This window comes from Cinclus cinclus, chromosome 19 (assembly GCF_963662255.1).
Source record: "Cinclus cinclus chromosome 19, bCinCin1.1, whole genome shotgun sequence".
NCBI classification, from domain to species: Eukaryota; Metazoa; Chordata; class Aves; order Passeriformes; family Cinclidae; genus Cinclus; species Cinclus cinclus.
This window is the reverse complement of record NC_085064.1, coordinates 5,261,679-5,283,704: the sequence shown is the minus strand read 5'-3', so window position 1 is coordinate 5,283,704 and position 22,026 is coordinate 5,261,679. Positions and strand designations below refer to the sequence as shown.

General features: G+C 43.4%; 1 protein-coding gene across 2 annotated transcripts in view; it reads left to right on the top strand.

Moving 5' to 3' along the window:
• The first annotated feature begins 9,233 nt into the window (after positions 1-9,233).
• Positions 9,234-22,026, top strand: part of GPR107 (G protein-coupled receptor 107) — a 37,289-nt gene continuing 24,496 nt past the window's right edge. For both annotated transcript variants that reach the window (XR_009933795.1, XM_062505406.1), the window contains exons 1-10: positions 9,234-9,339; positions 13,968-14,090; positions 14,852-14,902; positions 15,117-15,205; positions 15,884-16,050; positions 17,734-17,768; positions 17,974-18,030; positions 18,830-18,940; positions 20,316-20,449; positions 21,159-21,234. Coding sequence is in view for 1 of the 2 variants with exons in the window: in XM_062505406.1 (XP_062361390.1) it covers positions 9,247-9,339; positions 13,968-14,090; positions 14,852-14,902; positions 15,117-15,205; positions 15,884-16,050; positions 17,734-17,768; positions 17,974-18,030; positions 18,830-18,940; positions 20,316-20,449; positions 21,159-21,234 (936 nt within the window). In the remaining variant the exon portion in view is untranslated. The remainder of the gene's footprint in view (positions 9,340-13,967; positions 14,091-14,851; positions 14,903-15,116; positions 15,206-15,883; positions 16,051-17,733; positions 17,769-17,973; positions 18,031-18,829; positions 18,941-20,315; positions 20,450-21,158; positions 21,235-22,026) is intronic.

The following is a 22,026-nucleotide window of genomic DNA, read 5'->3' as shown; positions in this document are numbered from 1 at the left end:
CACACCTGCTCCAGAAAACCCATTAAAAAAAAAAAAGACAACTAAGTTCTAAGGTAAATGGAAATTTAATTTTGTTTAAAAAAAGAAATGCCATGATCAACAAAAGAAGGTGGCATATATTAAATACAGGTTGGTTGTTTGGTTTTCTTTCCCGTGAAAGGGAGAACATGGAGTGAGAAATCACTGTTTTGGCCTAAATACCCAGAGCACTGGAAACCGAGTGTTTTCAGAGCTCTGCCCAAATTAAAATGGAACCTGCCAAATTTGTATCTAGGCTAATTTCTTCTCTTGATCCAACCCATTTCCTCAGTAAACTGCTACATTTCTCAAAATGCTACATTGAGGAGGTGAAAAACTGATACTTTGATTCTGCTGAAGACAATTTCAGAAACAAAATTTTCCGATACAAAAAATGTTACAAAAGCAATTTGGAACTGTTGCAGAAGACATATATGGCTTCACACACACACCTACAAATATTACATAAAGAAGAACTATTTATAGGCATTACTCTCTACTACCATTCTTGTTCAGGAACACTTCAGAACTGCTTGCAGTTTTAGGAGTGGGGAAAAAAATTTAAAAAAAATTCTTCTTTTGAGAATTCAGAATTTTACTTTTCGGCGTCAAAATTATCAACTTATACAGCCTCTTACTTTAACTCCATGCTAACTACCCAGTCGCCTCCCAAAGTATCTAAGATGCAGAAAAAGGAGGCAACCGCAGGTTCTCCCAAAAACATTCCCATGGAGCAGAGCTGTTTATATACTGATAAATCAATATAGCATCACTACGCTATTTCACCAGCATTTATCACCTTTCTTTCTATGCCATATGAAAACACATCAAAATAACCTCTCCCAACCAGCACTTGCTCCCTAATTTACTGCATAGTTCTAACCAGGTCTGGCTAAAACACGACTCCAATGTCACAGCAAAACGGGATGCTGAACTGCCTGCCAGCGCGGGCCAGGAATGCACCCAGAAAGGACAGCAATTAGCACATCTAAAATAACCATTCCTACAAGAGGCAGCTCAAAAACTCAGATATATTTTCATCACAACTCGCACCGGTTACCAGCCACGAACGCATGACTACAGGAGAGAATCCTGCAGTGCTTTACAATCCAGATGACCCTCTGCCACTTATTCTTGACTTCTTCATGCAAAACAGCGTTTCCGTCTCCCTCTTCCCCCTCCTCCCGAGCATAGATTTGTCCCAAGATGTTTCAAGTCCCGGCACTCAGGGAAGAGCCGCTCCACAGCCCCCAGCCCGCGAGTACCAGACCCAGCAGGTTTGCTCCATGCTCCACCATCAAACATGGCTGCACCATGTCCTCTTTGTGACTGAATGTGTGGAACAGCTCTTCTGCCTTCCCGGACTTCTTTTATCTCCCTTCCCTTATTTCTTCTCATTAGCAAGAGACCATTTCACATCGCTGTTGCCCACTTCTAATTCCCTTTAACAGTCCGATATTTTCCATTAACGTTCCGCCGTAAACCAAATGCGTTTCTACTTTCCAGGTTCTCCTCAAAAGCATCAAGGACCTTTATACATTGAAACCCTCCTGCACCATTAAAACCTGCTTTATTTACACACAACACAAAACTCTTCTCGTAAAAATCTCCGTCCTTCAAATCCAGCGTGGAGGGAAGCCCTTTAACAGCAGCGACAGGAAATCTTATCATCTGGCTTTTCTTCCCTGCAGCTCCCTCTCCTGAAACCGGACCCCCTGTCCACAGATCCACCTCGGAGCCTCCCGCAGCAGCCACACACAAAACCCACCCCACTCTCCGCTGCGAGCCTCCCTCCGCCCCCCAGCCGCCGCCGCTTTTTTTAATTTTTTTTCGCTATGCTTTTGGTTATTTTTAATTTAATTCCTTCAGCCAAATTAAACCAAACTCCCAAACCTCCGCTGGGTTTTCCCTGCAGAGGCTGCAGATAAAACTTCCCCGAGGAGGGAGGACCCCCGGGCCGAGGTGCCGGCGCGGAGCGGACCCGGCCCGGCTCCCGCACCGGTCCCGGACCGTTATACCCCGGTGCGGCTCCCGCTGCCCCCGCGCTCACACTCACCCACAGCTCCGTGCCCCAGCTCATGGCTCCGCCGGCGCTGAGGGGGCGGGCGGGGGACGCTGGGGATGTCGCTGTCCCCTGGCTGTGCCTGCTCGCCCTCGGGAGGGCCGTGCCCGGCGGTGCGAGCGGAGCGGGCGGGACGGGCGCTACTCACCGCCGCTCCCGCCTCATCGCTCCGCAAAATGGCCCGGGCGGAGCGGGGCTGGGGGGGGGCCACTGACAGCTCCGCTCTGCGCAGGCGCGGAACCGCCGCGGCTGGGGCGGAGCGCAGGCGCGGCCCGGGGAGCGCGGGGCTGTGGGGAAAGGGGATAACGGGGAAAACGGGATAACGGGGAGCGGCGGTGGATGGGGAATGGGGTCAATGGAGAACAGGCGTCAGGGGGGAAGGGGGATCAAAAAGGAACGCGGGTCCCTAGGAAATGGGTATCAGTGAAGGAGCAGGGGTCAATGGGGAATGGGAATCGGGGGAGGAGCAGGGGTCAATGGGGAATGGGCATCAGTGGAGGAGCAGGGGTCAATGGGGAATGGGAATCGGTGGAGGAGCAGGGGTCAATGGGGAATGGGAATCGGTGGAGGAGCAGGGGTCAATGGGGAATGAACATCAGTAGAGGAGCAGGGGTCAGTGGGGAATGGGAATCGGTGGAGGAGCAGGGGTCAATGGGGAATGAACATCAGTAGAGGAGCAGGGGTCAGTGGGGAATGTGGGTCTCTGAGGAATGAGTATCAGTAGAGGAGCAGGGGTCAGTGGGGAATGGATATCAATGGAGGAGTGGGGGGGGTGGGTCAAGTGAAAGAGTAGGTCCCTAAGGCATGGGGGTCATACAGGGGAAAGAGGGTCTCCCCACTCTGGTCACAGAATCATCAGCACTGGCACAGGGTGCCCAGAGAAGTGGTGGGTGCTCCATGCCTGGAAACATGCAAGGCCATGTTGGACAGGGCTCTGAGCAGCTTGGTATGGTCGAAGAGGTCCCTTCTCATTGCAGGGGGTTGGACTGGATGGCTTTTTAGGGGTCCCTTCCAGCCCTAAGGTGTGATTCTGTGCTTTCTAAAACTTAAACAACTTTTAGAAGTCCCTGCATTGGATACATGCCAGGACCTCGATGTCCTTTTTCAAGTGAGGGACTCAAAACTGAATGCAGTATTTGACGTGCCTCACCTGTGCTGAGGTGGTAATCCCAGTCCCAATCACCCCCAGGTGCCCTTCTCTGCCTCTTACCACCCTCCCCTCACACCAGGTGAGGCTGTTTTTGAAGCAAATGTTGCTGTTTTGGTCATTTGTAAAGGAGAATGCCCTAGAAAGGAAGAGAACCCACAGCCTTAAAACCTTTGAAGCTGTGTCATGTGTGGGTGGGGGTTGGACATTGGGAGGAATTTCTTCATAGAAAGGGTGATTAAATACTGTCATGGGCTGCCCAGGGAGGTGATGGAGTCACCATCCCTGGGGGCATTCAAGAAAAAACTGGATGTGGCACTCAATGCCATGGTCTGGATGACAGGGTGGGGATTGGTCACAGGTTTGAATTAATGACCTCAGAGGACTTTTCCCCAACAGAATTAATTCTGTGAACTCATTGCAAGGCCTGACTTCTAACTCAGCTAAGCAGAATATATATCCCTCACCCCCAAAATAACCCAAATCCAAGAATATTAAATCCACCATCTGTCACCAAAATGCTCAACAAGCAAGCAGGAAAATAACCAAATTGTCTGCCTTTGCAAAAATGTGGGTTATTGTAGCAATTACACAGGCCTTGCAGAAAATGGTTTATTTTTCTTGCCAGAAAAATATTTTTTTTGTGATCCTCTTCCTCTGTGTCATTTATTTGAGCTGTGACAATCTCATTTTGCATCTCTGCTTCTCAGTTACAACAAATGTAAAAGAGCTTTAGACTGATATATTTATTGCTGTGTCTATTCATGAGAGATTTTTATGGAGGGAATAAAAAAGGGAAGCATATTAATTCACCTGAGGTAAAAGGCTTCTGCTCATAAAGGGTGGGGATGCTTTTGATGTGAGAAGATAAAAACTGACCAGCTGCTACAGCAAGCATTATCTGTCCTAGATTAATGCAGTTCTTCCAATGCTTGGCTCTTACCCTACATGAGTAAGAAAAACACATTAAGCAATTCCAACATTTTGAACAACAATGGAGACAAATGCTATGTTAATAACAGAATTGCAATTATTTTTATCCGAGTTCCGTTGATTTGAACACGAGAGGAGAGTGCTGCTCCTCAAACAGCTGTCTTTGAAGAGAGACACAACAGGCAGTGCTTTAGTACATCATTAAAAGTTATTACTTTAAAGGGCTGGCTTCATAACAACTTCAAGACACCCTGTTCAGCTCATTTTAGAACAGTTCTTCCTTCTACTGCCAACATATTTAAATATCCAAGCCTGCCCTGCTGCCTGAAGCACAACCACACTTTTCCAAGGGCCTGTACTTCCACAGTCTCCCTGACCACCATCTTCAGCCCTACCTCTACCCAGGACACATTGCAAAACCAGACAGCACAGTTGCTTCAGGACTTTTTGAGACCTCAACCCATAAATACTGGCAGAAAAAAGAATGTACAGAAACAGAAAGCAGCACTGGTATCATCTGAGCTAAGTTTGTGTGGAATTTCCTTTTGCACAAAGAGCTGGGAGGGGAACAGGGCAAACCTGTTACACCAGCATGGGCAGGGAAACCTGTCCACACTGAGAGATAGAAATGCTCCACCAATTCCAGGGAGATAAAGGCCAGAAATACAAGTTTTGTATTATGATGGTACATTAGAATAAACCATGCCAAAAACTATCACAAGCTATCAAAATTTCTGTGGCAGAGGCTCAAGACAAAAACTAAAAAGAAAAAATAATTCTAGATGTTTAAAGAAGAGGATTTTCCTCTGTTTTTGACTGCCTTTATTGTTTGGCCTGAAACTATTCAAGGCAGGGACTTACATTATTGCTTTCACTTGTGCAGTGCCAAAACAACAGGGCCTGCAGCTTGCCTGGTCCCTAATTACTAATGTAATTAGCAATGACAGCAGCATTAAGAGCCCTTTATGCCAAAGTTGATGCTGGAAAGCTCAGTAGGTTCCAGTCTCAAAAAATAACTCGAAATTACACTTAGAAGTTACATTATCTAGCACTTCTCCACTGAGTTTGCACAATCCATATCCAAGCAACAGAAGCTGGGTAGGAATTTTCCCTCAGTCTGGCTCAGAACAAGACCATGAAGATCTATTATCCAGATATGGACCTATTCCTGTAAATTCTCTGTTTATCTCCCCTGTTGTTATGATTCAGAACACTCCCAGATTCAACTCCAAAACCCAGCTAGAAGCAATTCCATTTTTAGAAAGCCAGGACTTTGTTTAGGAAACCCCAATCCCCCTTGAAAACAGCCAGATTCACTGTTAAATGATTGAGAAACCATACAAAATAGATAAAATAAACCCATAAACTACAGTTCAATCCAAACCTTTTTACTCTGTGTTTGTTTACTTATGCAAAGCAAGAAAAATCACAGCTCTGAGAGCATGGACAAGCACTTCCAGCTTCCAGGATATACAGGAAGAGGACGTACCTTTCCCCCCTGAGTTATCATCCTTACAGCTGCTTCCCTTTGATTTTACAACTCTACCCAAATTATTCACATCCAAGATAAGGAATGTGGACCTTGCTTGTAACTTCTCATACACTGGGACTGAAACAGCACCAGGAAAGGAAGAGGACACACCTTTCCTAGAGGCCATCATCATCATCACAGCTGTTTCCTCTCTACTGTTACAACACAACACAGATCACTCAGACTCACAACAGGGGACCTCGGTGCTCTTTAATGCCCCATCGAGGCCCAGAGCGGCTGGATCAAAACCTGATAAACACCTGATAAACCCTAACGGCCCTGGCCAGCCTCACCTAGGGCCTCTGCTCACACCCTCCACCCATGGATTCAGGGGCTTCATTTAAGTTCTGGCCTGAAAGCACAGTTGCTTTGCCCCCTTTATTTAGGGGTTTCTGGTTCCAGCTCAGGCTGTACCTGGCTGTAGATCCTGTTGCTATAGAGCTTAGCTCACATCTGACCTTATTTTAGAACTGCCTTGTCCCTGTGGACCTGTCCAGCCATCATCAAATCATGACTGACTTTGGTTACCATCACCCAAACTGCAGATGGACTTCCCAAGTCAGCCTTGTTGTGAGCTCAGCAGATCACCTCGATTTTGGCTGTTTCCAGCTCTACTCCCCAGGCCTGCTCTTCTCTCTTTCCCCAGGGACTGTTGGACTGGATCCTGAGTGACTCCTGCCCTGGGTCTTTGTTATCTTGCTCACCTCTCCATTCCATGCCTGTACCCTGGCTCACAAAATATGTTAACAAAATGGCAACCTGGTCCATTCTGTGCTGAGCTGTGTCTGCAAACTGTTCCTCCATCGTGATTTTCTGACACTGCTGATACCTTCCTTCCAACCTCGACAGCTGTCCATGATGCACTTGAGAAAAAAAAAAAAAATCTGTCTGTGAAGAGTTCTAATTCTATGCTTAATTACAATTAAGGAGTAAAGAAAAAAGATATCCAGACTAATAATAAGCATAACTGCATGTACTGGAAACAGCAGACTTACAGCAAAGTGATCTTGCATGGAAGCTACAACGAAGCAAAGCAAATTGATGTCACAATGAAAGTCATTGTCACAGCTTATTAACACAGTCAGAAGCTGCTTTGTATCTAGATGGATGTAAATTTAGGTACAGACATCTTTTAACATACAAATTCTTAGAAAAAGGCATAGCCAAAATAAGTAAACATGTTATAAATTCTAGGGTTTTTTTGTTCATTTTATCTCGGTAATTGGGAAACTTACAGTTACTATAATATCCTAATAGTTGGTGAAGAAACACTGGAAAAAAATAATACGTTCAGAAAATTTCTATTCTCTTGCATAGAAATCCCCAACTGCTAGGAATCACCCCCAGGCTAAGGATGATTCTTCTGGAGGGGGCTCCCGAAGGAAGCATCCTCAGACTAAAAAAGGCTTTGTAGCTGAAGCAAATCCCAGAACTATAGGAGAATTTCTTAACCACTGAAGCAGTTAAAGAGTGCCTGATACCTGTTCTTGGAGCAAGGCACAGCCTGTGCTACATATGTGGTTGCAAGCAGCTTTTTCTCAGCAGCCAAAACTCCCCAGGTTTCCCGGGAGGTTCGTGCACAGGGATTATAAAAATTTCAGTCTTTCAAAAAAAAACCCCAAAACCCCCAGCAAAGCCCCAGCCCCTACCTAATTCCAAGAAAATATCTAATCGGAGTTTTTTTAGAATAAATCATCCGATGTTTGTAAATCCGTGGGGTTTTTTGCAACCTGTATTGTAGCTCCGTGCAGTGCAAGGGTTGATGCTGCCAGGACATCTAGTGGCACACGTACGTACTGCTCAAAGAAAAAACATTACTAGAAAAACAGATTTTTTTTTTTTTTCATGCTTCCAGATATTTCCTGGTACCAGTCCAGGTTTCTTTGGCTGTTGGTGAGATTTCTCTGTTTGTTTTTTTACCTAAGAATATACAAGGGGGAAATGAAATTGTGAGAAAAAAAAAATGTACAGGAACTTCTGAATCATCTCTCTAAATAAAGATGGGACATACCACACAATCTTAATAAAACAAATGTCAAGGCCATTGATTTTTCTCTTTCTTTTCATACTCACTTGCCTCATCCAGTCCAGTTATTTATCTGCCCTGAAACAACAGAACTTGAATAGCTGTTACTCCACACACTAAAAGGGAAAATCAGAATATCTGAGTTTTGGGAGCTGGAAGCTTCTGAAGGCTCCTCACTTAAAAATTAGATTTATTGATGTTGATGACTTCCCATTGCATAGCCTGTCAAAATTTATATTTTTTTTAGCAATGTGTCAACCAAAAAGCCATTTTAATTGCCCCTATTCATGTACACTTTGCTTCTTGTCTTACTCTCATTTTGAGCAACAAGTCATGGAAACCAGGCCCAATCTTCTTTTTGTTTTACTTGTAAATGTGACTACAACTACTAGTTTAAATAGGCGCAAAATTGTTTAAATAGGTGCAAAACTAATCCTGTAAAGAAGCAGAAATCTCTTTGTTTCTTACATATTTTTCTGGCGATATTCAAAACCAACACTTTAACCCTGGCTTTAAATAGAAAAGCAATTTTCCTGTTGTTTGGACTACCTGATGTTCAGACGTCTGCTGTTGCCATAGCTCCCAGGAAGAAGCTGGAACTTGCTGGTACATCCACGGCTGAGCTGGAAACAACCACTTCACCCCTCCCTGTAAACAACCATCCCACATCTCCCTGTGGACGATGCTGCAGGGCTGAGGTAGGGAAGAGCTTCAGTCCTTTTTTTTGGGTTTTTTTTGGTGCCACCCCACAGAGGCTGGTCTGGGGGAGGCTCAGGGGGTTCCTTTTGGCCAGTGCCCCACTTCTGAGCCCCATGGCCATGGGGGGACCCACCACCTAGGGGGGGAACCCCACTGCCAAGGGGGTCCCAGGGCTGAGGAGGGACCCACCGCAGGGCCTGGCTGCTGCCATGGCCCTCACTGAGGGGCCTGATCCAACCTGGGGGGCATCGTGGGGAGCAGCCTGTGGGCAGGGGCAACCCCGCAGAGCCCAGAAGGGCCTCAGGGGGAGAGAAAAGGGAGGGAAGCGCCTTCCCCATGGGGAAAGGCTGAGGGAGCTGGGGCTGCTCAGCCTGGAGAAGGTTGTGTGGAGACCTCACGCCACCTTCCAGGATCTGAAGGGGCTACAGAAGCTGAAGAGGGACTCTTCGGCAGGAACTGTAGTGACAGGACAAGGGGGAGTGGGTCGAAACTAAAAGAGGGAAAATTCAGGCTGAATATCGGGAGGAAATTCTTCCCTGGGAGGGTGGTGAAGCTCTGGCACAGATCGCTCAGAGAAGGTGTGGCTGCTCCCCGGGAAGCGTTACGGCCGGGTTGGACGGGTCTGAGGGCACCCTGCTGTAGCGGGAGGTGTCCCTGCCCGGGCAGGGGGTGGCACTGGAGAACCCCTGAGCTCCCCCCATCCCCAACCCCTCCATGACTCCCTGACAGGACCCGGCCCCGCCCACCGCGGTCACGTGACGCGCCACGCCCGACACGTGACTCGCCTGACCCGGAAGTGGCGCGCGGGGGACGCTGACGCTGGAACAAAGATGGCGGCCCGCGGCGCTGGGGCCGTGCTGGGGCTGCTGCTGCTGCTCCGCGCGGGCCCGGCCCGCGCCCGCGTCCATCACCTCACCCTCAAAGTAAGGTCTGCGCCGCCCCTGGCCCCGCTGGCTCGGCCCCCGGGTGCCCTGAAGGGAGCGGTGAGGCCGGCCCAGCCCTGCGCACCTCCCGCGGGCCGGGACTGCTCTCCCCATGTCTCTCTCTTCCTTCTGCTGCGTGCCCCGATCCTTCTTTCTCTTCGCTTCTGTCTGAGCTCTCCCCTTGCGCCTCAGCCAGCCCGGGCCCCGCCATGTTCTGCTTTTGCCGTTATCCTCCCGCTCCCTCTGACCGCATCCCCGTAGTCCCGTCCCTCTTTTTCTGGCCGCCCGTTTCTTAGTCGCGGGTAAAGCGTGTGGAAGGGCCGCAGAACTGCCGTAGTTTGAAGGTGCAACTGCTTCACGTTCCGTTAGAACCGATGTGATAAGGGAGGGCTGAATGTGAGCTGAGGGAGAGGTTTCTGAAAGCGGATTTTGGTTGAGTTTCCTTTTAGCTGTCTTCTGCAGTGGCTTTCCTGTCCTGGTTACTCTGAAGGGTGTTTGGCTGCAGCTGCTTTTGCAGTAGCCAAGCAATTAGCGTAGGCTGAGGAAACTGATGCTGGCAGCTTTCTGTTTTGGTTCTATAGACTGTTGGGTGTGCTTTGAAGGAGTGATGTGTCATCCTGTGACTATATTTGAGAAAAACTCGTTATTCAGAGTTGCTGATGGAAAGTGCTGGAGGTCAGAGTGAAGTGAGGATGTGCTGCTGCCTGTTGTGCACAGCGTGAGCTGCTGCACGGTTGTGTGGGACAGAGGAACTCTGCACTGGAGCCTTTTAACAGCTTCTGTGTAGCTCATTGAAACCTCTGTAAGTCTGCAGAATTTAAATTTCGTTTTGCTTGTCAACAACGTGCAATATTCTGCCAGTAGGAACGCTGGAAGAGATAAAGTGGTAAATGACTGGGATCTGCATTGCTGTGCAGCTGTAGCAGTTTAGGGAGAATCCAGGACTTCCACCTCAGGCTTTGGGATACAATGACTGCTGGAGGTGTTCATGTCTTACTTGTAGGAAATTCTCTAGTCTCTGTAGTTGTTTAAAATGCAACCACATGAATATTGCTATACTTCAGGAGAACTAAACTTTTTCCTAAAGCAGTAAATCAGGCAGCTTGTGCTGGTTATATCATTATTTTGAGGAATTTCTGACAAACAGTTGAGCACTGAAAGGATTTCTCCTGGGGTGTTTCTCTATGTAGAAAATTTTCCAACTTGCCTAAAGCAGATGTTCTCATTAGCAAACATCGTGGCCTATAGTTCCTGTTAGGGTCTGCCTGAATCAGTTACTAAATCCTGTTTGCTGTTTTTTCCCATCAGAGATGGGATATGGGTTTGGTTTTGCAGGGGTTTTGTGCAAGTTGCAGCCCTGATTGTGTGAAGTAGCAGTGGACTAATGCCTCTGCCCACCTGCTTTATATGAGCTTTATTGTTAGAGCAGTTTCTCCCTTCCTCCTTCATCCCCTGCTTTACAGCCTTTATGTAAACACCAGGCTCCAACAACTGAGTCCTTTCAGAAAGCTCCGTTCTGCTGTTCTTGCCAGTGGCTCCTGCTTTGCTTGCAAGTGTGCCTTGACACTGAGCCAAGCTGAAGGCCACAGATTTGTGGGAGTGTTTGATATTAATTTTCCTCAAACAAGCTGTTATTGCTTAATTCAGAATAGCTTCATTCTTGTATCTTCATAATTATTGTGCCAATGTGAAGCTTTTTTGTTGTCAGAAAAACAAGCCACAGTCTGAGCAGTTTCTAGTTCTAAATATAACATTTTGTCATTATAAAAGTATACAAAATAGTTCAATTTTCTAGCAGTGGAGAAAGGATTTGCTTGAATTTTGCTGTTAGACTGACCTTGCCAGAGAAGCTCCTCCTTAGTAGCAATTGTTATTAGCTTCATTAGTTTAATGAGATATGTTAAAGAACCCAAAGCACCTCAACTAACAAAGCCTACCCCCTGCAAAAAAAAAACCCCTACAAATACTGGAAGTTATTGAAGACCAGCAGAAAGAATTTTCAGAGTTTTCCAAAAGTAGCTGTAGTTGAAATGTTTCTCTTGGCCAAAGAGAATGCCCTTGTCAGATGTGGAATTATAGAGAAGATGCTGGTTTTCAGTGGTTGCTTGTAAATACCTGTGGCCTTTAAATGTTGGTAGGTTTCAGTCTTCAACAGCTCAGGTTGAAAATACCTCTCACAATAGTTCACTTAGTCTTATACAAATTATAAGCCTTGATATTAGTGTCACACAAATAATAAGTTTCTTTCCAGGTAAGGGTAAGCACTCTCTAGGGGAACTTTCACTGCACTGTCAGTGTGATCTCAATTAGATTTAGGGTAAAACAATAGAGAATATTTTTCTTCTCATTCTGAGCTACAGGATCATGGATTCTACTTTCCTGTGACCTTATTCACATATTGTAGGATCACTTTTAATCCTGCAGGAGTGGAAGAACTGGGGAAGATTTTTATGGGAACAAGCTTGAGAACTTTGGATATTGGTTTGACTATAAGCTGTTAGTGATGAATCCCAGATCATCTCTTCTCATTAGGGCAGGCTTAATTTTAAATGCATCTTATGTACATTAATTTAATGTGTGTGTTAACACCTTGGATGCTGTTCACTTGTATGGGTTCACACATTTGTTGTAAACTTAAATATTTCTGAAGGCAGTAGTTGAGTGATTATAAATAAAAGCTGGGTTCTTTCAACCCCATTAGTAAGCCATTGTCTTTAGGCTGTCAATATGTGGAGCAATAGATGTTGTTGCTTGGTGGTAACTGGTGATAGTGTGTGTGTAGGATCATGTAAAGCTGAAGGATTTGTGAACTAAATCTGTAAACTCTTAAGCACTCAAAGCTGAGATAAAACCAAGGAGGAAAGTGGTATGTTGTGTATTAATTATCTGGTGGTGGTGGGGAGTCAGAAAATGTGCAGAGTAAATCATTTCAGTTGAACTGAAGAGCTCTTGCAAGTGCTCTGAATTGAGCAGCTGCCTCTGGACACATTTGCAAGGTACAAAACCTTGTGGCTGGATGACATTGTGTCCTCCTCAGATTCACCCAAATTCTTCTCTGTCCAGATGGGGTTAAATACATCTGGTGTGCCCTGTACAGAACCAGGATGGATTCTCTGTACTGGCTGGGAAGTGACCTGGAATGCAGTGTTAGAGGAACCAGATGGGCTCTTGTTTCAAGCACGTTCCATGACCTAGAACCCAAAGACAGCAGAGCTCTAATACTGTGTTAAACAAAGCATCTGCTGGAAGCCCTGTGTCATTTAACTTTTTTTTTTTTCTTCTCTCTGAGCATTAAGGGAACCATCTGGCTATTTGCCAGGTTAACTTGATTCTATTAGGGTGATCTTATTAGGGCTGGATTACAGGTTAGCTGTGTCAGGATTAGTGTCCTGCTCTTACAGTGATTATATTTATGAGTCAGGAACATTTTGTGCAGCGACGTAAAAATCAATACTGGGGTAGAGGGAGAGAAAGAACTTTTTGTACTTGTACAATTTGTAGCTCAGTCTTCCAGGACTGTCTCAGAACAGTTTGCCTTTAGCAGATGACTTTTCTTTTTAGAGTATTCTGCAATCTGATTATCTTTTCCTAGAAGAAGCAGAAGGAAGAAACACTTTTTTTTTTGTGCCAACTTGTCGATTGTTTTAGGTTCCATTTTAAATTTGCTTTTTGATTTGTTGCCTTGTTTCTGCTTTTCTTCCAATTATTGACCCAGTTGGTTTGAGGGACCACCTGCAGACGTTAGATGTGACCTTTTGTCTTCTGATGTGGCAGCTGTGTATGATGTCAGCTACTTTTCATGTGAGGACCTTCTTGGCCTCCTTATTTAAAAAAATATTAAAGCTCACTGTACTTAAACCTTTGTCAGCTGAGCAGGGCATGAGAAGAGACCAACTGCTCTGTTTTTCTTGCCATACTGAGAGGAAGGAAATTATTCTGCAGCTAAACTGGGAGTAGAGGAGGGAATTAGAATTTTCCTGCTGGAGAAACTAACCCAAGTAATTCTGTTTTCACTATTTATTATCTTATTTTTTATTTATTTTATGCTAAAAGTCATTTGGAGGTGTGGAACTACATACAAAACTTTTCCACATGTGGTTCTCCACTATATTAATGTTTGCCTCTCCAAACACTGTCCCTGCCTAACACAGATGATCTGAGGGGATGACAATGCATTTGCTAAACACTTGGCCAATCCCCAGCTCTTGGTTAGGTAAGATCCCCAAAGTCTGTTTCCTCTTCAGTCTGTGGCAATGACAGTAGCCAACATTCAGACAATAGCTGTCTTGATGTGTCTACAGTCACTTTGAGGGATTTTGCTATATGTTGTTTAGTCAGTGATGCCAGATGTTGAAATTCTTCCAGAATTTTGCTTGCCATATTTCCCAGTAACATAGCCAGGCAGTTAGCAGAAACATATCTGTTTAAAGTTCTTGCTGTTCAGATTATTGGAAAAGTTGGCCCGTTCCAGTGACATACTTGGTCACATCTGAAGGCATCCTAAAGAAGTTTGCTGTTTGAATAATTAGATGTTTTGCATGAATATTCAAGTGTCAATCACCCTGCTTCCCCTTTGCTGCAGCAGATGATTCTGCACATGTTTGTAAACTTGCTTTCATTTCTAACAGGATGACGTGAGGCAGAAAGTGCACCTGAATACCTTTGGCTTCTTCAAGGATGGTTTCATGAGTGTCAATGTCAGCAACCTTTCCCTGAAGCCAGCAGTGAGCTCTGACATGGACAGTTTATCAGTGAGTTCCTTCCTATGGAGCCTCCTGTGAAATTGCCCTACGCTTGTTTGAGGTGTCAGATCCAAACTCGTGATGCTGTTGGCTTTGCTTCCCAGCATGAACCAATTATGAGGATCTTTGTATTGAGATTTATCCCTGAGCACTCTGTTCTGCTTTAAGGATGAACCTTTAACTTACTGGATCCTCTGCTAAGCTCAATGCACACATCCCTATTACACTGAACATAAGTTTCCTAACAGTCCTCTGATGAGACTTTTTTCACACTGTGTCCTGTTGCATTGCAATTCAGCTTGTGATCATTGTGTCAGTAGATTTGCAGAGCAGTGAAAGTCTTGCTTTTAAAAGAACTCTAATATTACATGTTATATAGCATGTCATATTAGGGGTTTTAATAGAGATACTGAGATGCTGGATTAGATAACAGATCTGAATTCCTACTCTGCTGCAGTTTCATCTCTTCATTGTTATAAAAGTATTAAATATTTTTGTCAAGCAAAAACATGTGGAATAATACCAAAATAAGTTAAAATGTTCAGAGACAGAAGGTACTCCAGATTTAGTTTGGGTTTGAATAATATATTTTTTCTTGGTGGATATGGATAAGTTTGTTACATTCAAATGTATTTTTATGCCAAATTACTTGAAAAAATACCTGGATTCTGCCTGAAGTGTAAGTTAACTTCTTTAGAAAGCTGTTATCTTTGACTCTTTCAGTTGTGCTTTGGCTTCAATTTGACAGATTTGTCTCAATTGTCTCACAGGTAGGATTCAGTTTGGATCGAACAAGGAATGATGGTTTCTCCACATACCTGGTAAGAGAAGTGAACTTGCTTTTATAAGATGGGACACCTCATTGCTTGACTCTGGAAATGATTGGAAGAAATTAAAAAAAAAAAAAAAAGAGATGGGGTTTAGACATGGGAGGATAATTTGGGTTTACAGCTTGCTGGACTAAGAATGGTAACCTCTGCCTGGAGGTGAGTATGTCCAGAGGGCACTTCAGAGATGTTTTGTTCATGTCACCAGGATGAAGAAGTGGATTACTGTATCTTGAAGAAGACACCAGAACCAGATGTCTCTGTTGTAATCTTACTTCTAGAGATGCGAACTGAAGTGTGAGTAAAGAGACTACAAGACATTTAAAAGTTACTTTTTTAAAAGTTACTTCTTTAGTTGAAGATAATGTAACACTTGAGTTTTTTGGTTTTTTTTTTTTTTTTTTGAAGGGCTTGGAATGCTGCTGTGCTGTAGGTTGTTTTTTTTAAGGGGTTACACAAGAGTTGGGGGGAGGTGAGTGTAAAAGTAAAACATCTGCAGTATAAAATGGTCCAATAATTCTTCCTGCATATTGTAGGGGTAAACAGACAGCAGGCAAAAGCAACCTATCTTAATTGTGCTGAATGAGCTTAATGAGCTTTGATGCCTTGGGTCACTTTTGCACTCCATATGCAATTTTATTGTTTATCTTGATTTTTTTTTTTTTATGGAAACACCTTCAAGTCTGCATTGCTTTCTTTTGCAAGAGCTCATGTGTGTAACAGAGTTTCTAGTGAGACTCTGCTTACCAAAGCTGAAGATACTTAATTTTCTTCATCTGCTCTTGTATTTAATGTAGAATGTAACACAATGATCAGTTCTGCTGTAAGTCATGATCCGGTTCTTGCCTGCTCTTTGTGGTACAAAATCTGGGTCAAGACAAGTTGGTTTCCCTTTATTGGGTACACGGCTGTGACAGCCTCTTTAAAAATGTTCTTTTACTTTCATTTTGTAATAAAACCTCTTTGTTTCTTTAGTGTGAAAGTACGGTTCTCTTCAGAAGCTGCTTCTTTGTTACCTAAAATTTTATTTGTATCTGAGGGAAATGGTACTGCCTTAAATACCAAGCTGCTAAAAACTTCTGAACCAAGCAGTGATTCTGGTAAAAATCCTCCAAAGACCAACGAAAATGCAGATGACACAGGTAAGCCAGCTAAACCTGAGCTGTGTGTGCTCTCACTGCTGATTTCTCATTGCTGTGCATCCAGCACTGAGTTGTGGTCACGTTCTGGTGTCTCCTAGGGCTAGAATTTAATATACATCCTGTGTAAACCTGTGCACAGAGCTGCCTTTGGAGCTGGAGTCTCCTGCTCAGTGATTTGTGTTCACCAGTGCTGTATATCCATCAGAGAGACAATGAGTGTTGGAGACATTCACTGCCTCTGAGGAAGGGTGAACAACTTGGTTGTCTTTATTCTGGCAAAAAGAAAGCTAAAGGGGGAATTTTATGGCCACCAACAGCTAGTTGAAGGAGAGTTAGGAGGACAAGGGTTTCAAGCAATTTTTAGTAGAGGCACACAATGTCTGTTTCCCTTTATTAAGTCTTGGATGTCTCAGATGGGATGTTAGAAAATAAATAAATAAGATATATTTCCTAAATAGGTATTCCAGTATTTTAGCAGATCATTTGAGCAATCCAGTCTCTGTATTTTGAGGTTTTAAACACCAGGCCCAATATGATACAGTTGACACCAGGTGTGCTTTGAGTCAGAAGTTGGATTTGTCTTCACAAATCCTTCCTAGCAACTTTTGTATGGGTCTGTGTATAAAGAGTTGAACTCCTGCCACTTAGAAACTATGGGGAGGGAGGAGTACCTGCACCAGTAATCTTTGTAGGAGGCACAAACCTTTGTCTGGCTTCCAGATCAGCAGACAAAACAATTTTATAATCTCAGCTCTAATGGGATTAGCTCATGTTATCCCTTCCTGGCAGTTTAGATTTAAGATCAGACTGCTCAGCAGTCTGATCTGGAGTAGTGTGAGTCTGTCTTGGCCTGTCACATTCACAAGCTTTGATACCATTCAAAAGCTAGGACAGCTGTTGTAATGAGTCAAGAACCAAGGATGGATGGCACTGGAGATAATGGATCTGACAGATAGTTTTGCTTTCTCTGGTGTAAAAAGTGTAGCATGAGTGTGGACAGTGCACTGAGGTGTGGGAGCCAAAAGCAAAGCTCACGTCTTGAACTCTTGCTTCCTGGTAGAAAGGGATGCCCTTATGTTTGAGAAGCTTCTTATAGAAGTAGAGTCAAACTGAACTTGGCATGCTGCTCTGCTGAAAGCTCCTGACACCTCGGGTTCAGAGGAAATGCTGACCTGGCAGGTCAATCATGCTTTTGTGTTTCGTTTTTGTATTTTTACTGGAAGCTTAGTGGAAAGCTGTGAATTTGTTCCTTCCTCATGGCTAATTATTATTTCCATATGTTTGCCAGGCCACATATTAATGCTCAGATTGAGATTTATCAGTGAGATTAACAGTACTCAGTCATAAGAAGTCAGAGCTGTAGCTTGTGTCTGGTTTAGGTCACCTGCCTGTGGTCACTCTCACCAGAGGGGCTGGAAAGATTTCTGGGGTAGGCTTTTGTAGGAGGTGTAAAAGTAGAGACTCAAATCTGGCAGTTGAGGATGCATTCAGAATGAATGGTGGCTGTGGGAAGAGTCCTCTGAGAGTAAGGAGAGACTGGGAAAGAATCTCTGTTAATGATTAGCTGGGAAACTGCCACGCAGACAAATGTAGGAAGGTGTGAGTAAGGTATTGACAACGTGGTGGTTTCTGAGGATGTCTAAATGCAAACACTAAATGTGCCACTAATACTTTTATCTCTAGGTAAGAAGTCCAAACGAAGTACAACATCCTCCCAGGTAAGAAAATATCTGGAGTTCTCTTTCAGAAAGAACCTGGAGAGATATTCCAGTATAATCATAGCAGAAAAGTGGAGAGTGTTTGCTGTTGCTCTCAGCCTCCACTGTAAATATACAGAATTCAAATTTGATTGTCTGGTTGATGTAGCCAAATGTTTTAGTTACCTGCTTAAGAAAATCTAAAGGTCTCTTTTCCTTTTCCCAGAGCATGATAGAACAAGAACATCCTGTTCATCATGACAAAGGAACTTTTTCATTTCAGGTAGGGTGTCTGTCACTGTCTAAACACAGTTCCTTCACTGTCCTACTTTGGAAAAGTAAAGGTGTGGGGTATAGATAGCTCTCTGATAGCAGGAGTTTGCCTGAAAATTTACTGAGTTAAGCATCAGTGATGGAAATCTTTCTTTATAAGTTGTGGGAGCTGCTTTTAAATTTGCTTTGTTGTTATGCTGTTCTTAATATCATAGTCTATGAGCTTCAGCATATTAAAGAATTTACTGTGATGCCAGTAGTGCAGGTTGCTGATAACAAATAGCTCTGACCTGACTGATGACTCAAGGGAAGATCTTCTGTATGAAACCAGGTTAATGCTTTGTTTGAGCACCCTGGTTCACTTGTGAAGGTTGGTTACTATAAAACAAACACATTTTAAATTCTGTTATCTGACACAGATCTCATTTCCAGAGCTATCATAATTTGCATAGTTATGGGAGGAACAGAAAAACTGCAGGGCAAGTATAATAAAGATTTTATGCTTTGCCATGTCAAATATATGATACTTGTGGCTGTCTTTTCTCTGTGGTGAGCAGAGTCAAGTTCTGATATTTAACAGACTTGGATTACCAGAGTGCATAATCCTAGATAGGTGCAATGATTTTGTGTCTGGAATTCTTTTGAAACTTCCAGATGTGCTGCTTTCCTCAGAACAGTCTGTTTGCTGAAAGGAACCAACTGACCTCAAATTGACTGACTTCTTTCATGCTTCAATAGAGATGACTTCCTACCAGGGCAACCTTGTTGTGAATGAGAAGAATGCTGACTTTTCTTTTCCTTATTTTCAGTTCTTTTTTAACATCAGCTCAGATAAACAAGAAGGTCTCTACAGCCTATATTTCCATAAGTGTGTTGGCAAGAAAGGGCCAGCTAATGATCAGCTTCTGTTTAGTCTTGATGTGAGTATGGCTTCTAAAGGATAATTAACTTGTTAGCTTGGACTGCAACATCCAGCTTCCAGCTCCAGCTTGTAGCCAAGCACACACTGCACATGAGTGCACATATGGAGTGGGAAGTGATTCAGAGTTGTGTGCCAGTCTCTGCAGTGGCATTTCTGAAAGAAGTGACTACTGTAAAATTAATTAAAATACTGCTTTTGCAGAAATGCCTGAAAATCTGAAGGGCTGAATGTGGTCTGGGTTCAGTGTACACAGTTGTGTACAACCTGATGTTGTAATGAGATGGGAGGGAGCTACAACAGCTGCTTGTGTTTTGCTGCATTCAGAAGTCACTTTTCTCTTTACATGATTGCAGATATGAAGGCTGTTCCTGGAATGTAAATTGTTGGTATTTGAATTCAGTGTTTTTGCTTTCTCTGGCCTAATTAAAGATGTGTTTTTATGGTGTTAGATACACATCCTAAAGGCAATATGTTCTAGCAAATGTTTAATTTTTTTTGATATACAAGGGTTTGGTCCTGTGTGGTTTTGGTTGTTATCAGAGCTTGGGCTTTGCCTTTTTTCCCTTTTCTCTGCTCATGCTGATGTATAATGAGCTGGTCTGCCATGAATCCTCTAGCTGACCAAGGTACCTCAGTCTCAGCAGCCCCTGAACTGCTTTTTACGTGTTGGTGTTAATGCTACTGCAAGGGAACACGGACGTGATAAAACGTAGCCCTAACTTGATTCAGACTACTTCAGATCTGCTTCTGAAGTTGTGTATTTAGAAGACCAGCTTTCCTGAATTGCTGTGTGTCACCTTGACCCACTGAAGAAATTGGAAAGAGAAGAAAACCTGGGTGATTGATCTGCTGGGGTGTACTTAGCCTAGCTAAGGACAGCTTCAGTACTTCAAACAAGACTCGATGCATTATTTCATTGAAGTCCTAGCACATATGACTAAGCCACTTAGGGGTATAAATAGGATGCTAAATAATGCTTCTGTTTTCCCAGTCACAGGAAAATAGGCTGTCAGCCCATTGTACATATTGTTTCTGAATCAAAGGTGGGCAAATTGTGACGTTTGGTAGAGAGAACAGCTATTCTTTGGGAAAATTGCATTGCCTTTCTGAATTATGTTGCATAACTGAAGCATTGTTTTTCAAGGGGATTATTCTGATGAGAATAGTTTTGTAAAATGTTTTGAGATTCTTGAGGATGAAGAGTAGGTTTTGGTTTTTTTCTCAGAGACTCATAAATCACTACTTCAGAAAAGCTCATGCTAAATGAGTGAATTAGATTGCGCAGCGTAATTGTTAACTCAGTGCTTTAACAAAATGTGGTTTTGTTTTTTTTTCAACTGTACACTTAATATAACACACCTTTTAATATTCAGATAGATATTACGGAAAAGAATCCTGAAAGCTACCTCTCAGCAGGTGAAATCCCACTGCCAAAACTTTACATTTCCATGGCTATCTTCTTTTTCCTGTCTGGGACTGTATGGATCCACACACTTCGCAAGCGCAGGTAAGTTCAGTGCCTCTGACAAGTAGGGGCCTACCTTGTTTGTTTTTTGTTTTTCATTCCTCTTCTTGTAATTGTAAACTCCTCTTCTTGTAAAACTTAAAACTCCAAATCTGGTTCAGACTTGTTTGCTTAATACACACAGTTTATATTTCAAAACTGCTTCAGTCAGTATTGTTGTTGCAGACTGTCATTCTAAAGTTACCCAATCTTACACTGAAAGTTCTTCAGGTAGTGTACATATTGTGGCAAAACATAGACAGGAACTTCCTGTAGCTGATGTCAGTAGGAGATGACTTTGAAAATAAATAACAAGAAAAAGTTGGTCACTTTTTTTCATTTGGGAAATGGCAACTTATGGCAGTAGAGAGCCACAAATACATTGTGGTTTGAATTAGGTTTAGCAAATTTTTCTAACAGTTAAGATATACATACAAATATATATATATGTGCAGGATATTCTTATTAGTTAATAATTTCAATTATCCCAAGCAGTAAAGAGCAGGGGTTTAGAATATGAAGTTGAAATATTGTTCAGGATGCTGCAGAAACTTGGACTGCAGCATTAAGGAGAAGCTTTTTAAATTGATGATCAGCTCAGCCTGGGAGTGACTGCCTGACACTTGCAGGTTTTAAAGAAATATCCTTGGAAACTGAAATTTTTACTGCTGGTTTTTAAATTATGCTATTCCTTCTATTTTTTTCTTCACAGAAATGATGTCTTTAAGATCCACTGGCTCATGGCAGCCCTTCCTTTCACCAAGTCATTGTCCTTAGTCTTCCACGCGGTGCGTACAACATCTCTGCCTGAAGTTATTCAGCTAGGGAGCAGAAACATGGAATTCAGGACATGCTGTTAGGGAAATCTGCTTTGGAGAGAGGACAGTGGGAGGGAGAACTGGTCTTAGAACTGACCTGCAGCTCTTTGGTGGTAGTGTTTGTTCTCATCAGCAAATTCTGACCTGAAATACAGTTGAGATCATGGCCTGAAGTGTGCAGGCAGCAAGGGTTAAGGGGTGAACAAGTTCCACAAATTTTAATATTGTGGCCATTTGCAGTGGGCCTGAAAGCTTGGGCTGTGCTGCTGCTTCAGCTCCAGGGCTTGCAGTAAATATTAACAAATGAAAACTTTGACTGTTTGTAAAATTCAAGGGCAAAGAAGTATTATGGTGTGTGGTGACAGACCCCCCCCTTATCAGCTCTGAGACTTTCCACAGATAATGTCTCTGTTGAATTGTGTTGACTTGCCCTTTCCACTGGAAATGTGTCATGAGCAAAGGTATGGCAAACATTTAATCCTTCAGTGTTTGTACCATGATCTTCACCTTCATGTCCATGGTGTTATACCTGCTACAGATATTTTTGGCATCTAAAGAAGTTAATCTGGCTTCCAGTGAAAATGAATCTAGCAAGCCTCTACTCACCTAATGCAACTGAACCTGAAGAGTGAATGAATAAATAGGTTCCAACTGCAGTTGTTTCACTGTAGTTAAGCAGGGGAGTTGTGTGGGAAGGATGTAGATTGTACAAGATACATCCACTAGCACTTAGGAAATAGAGCAAATGGAAATGATCTCATT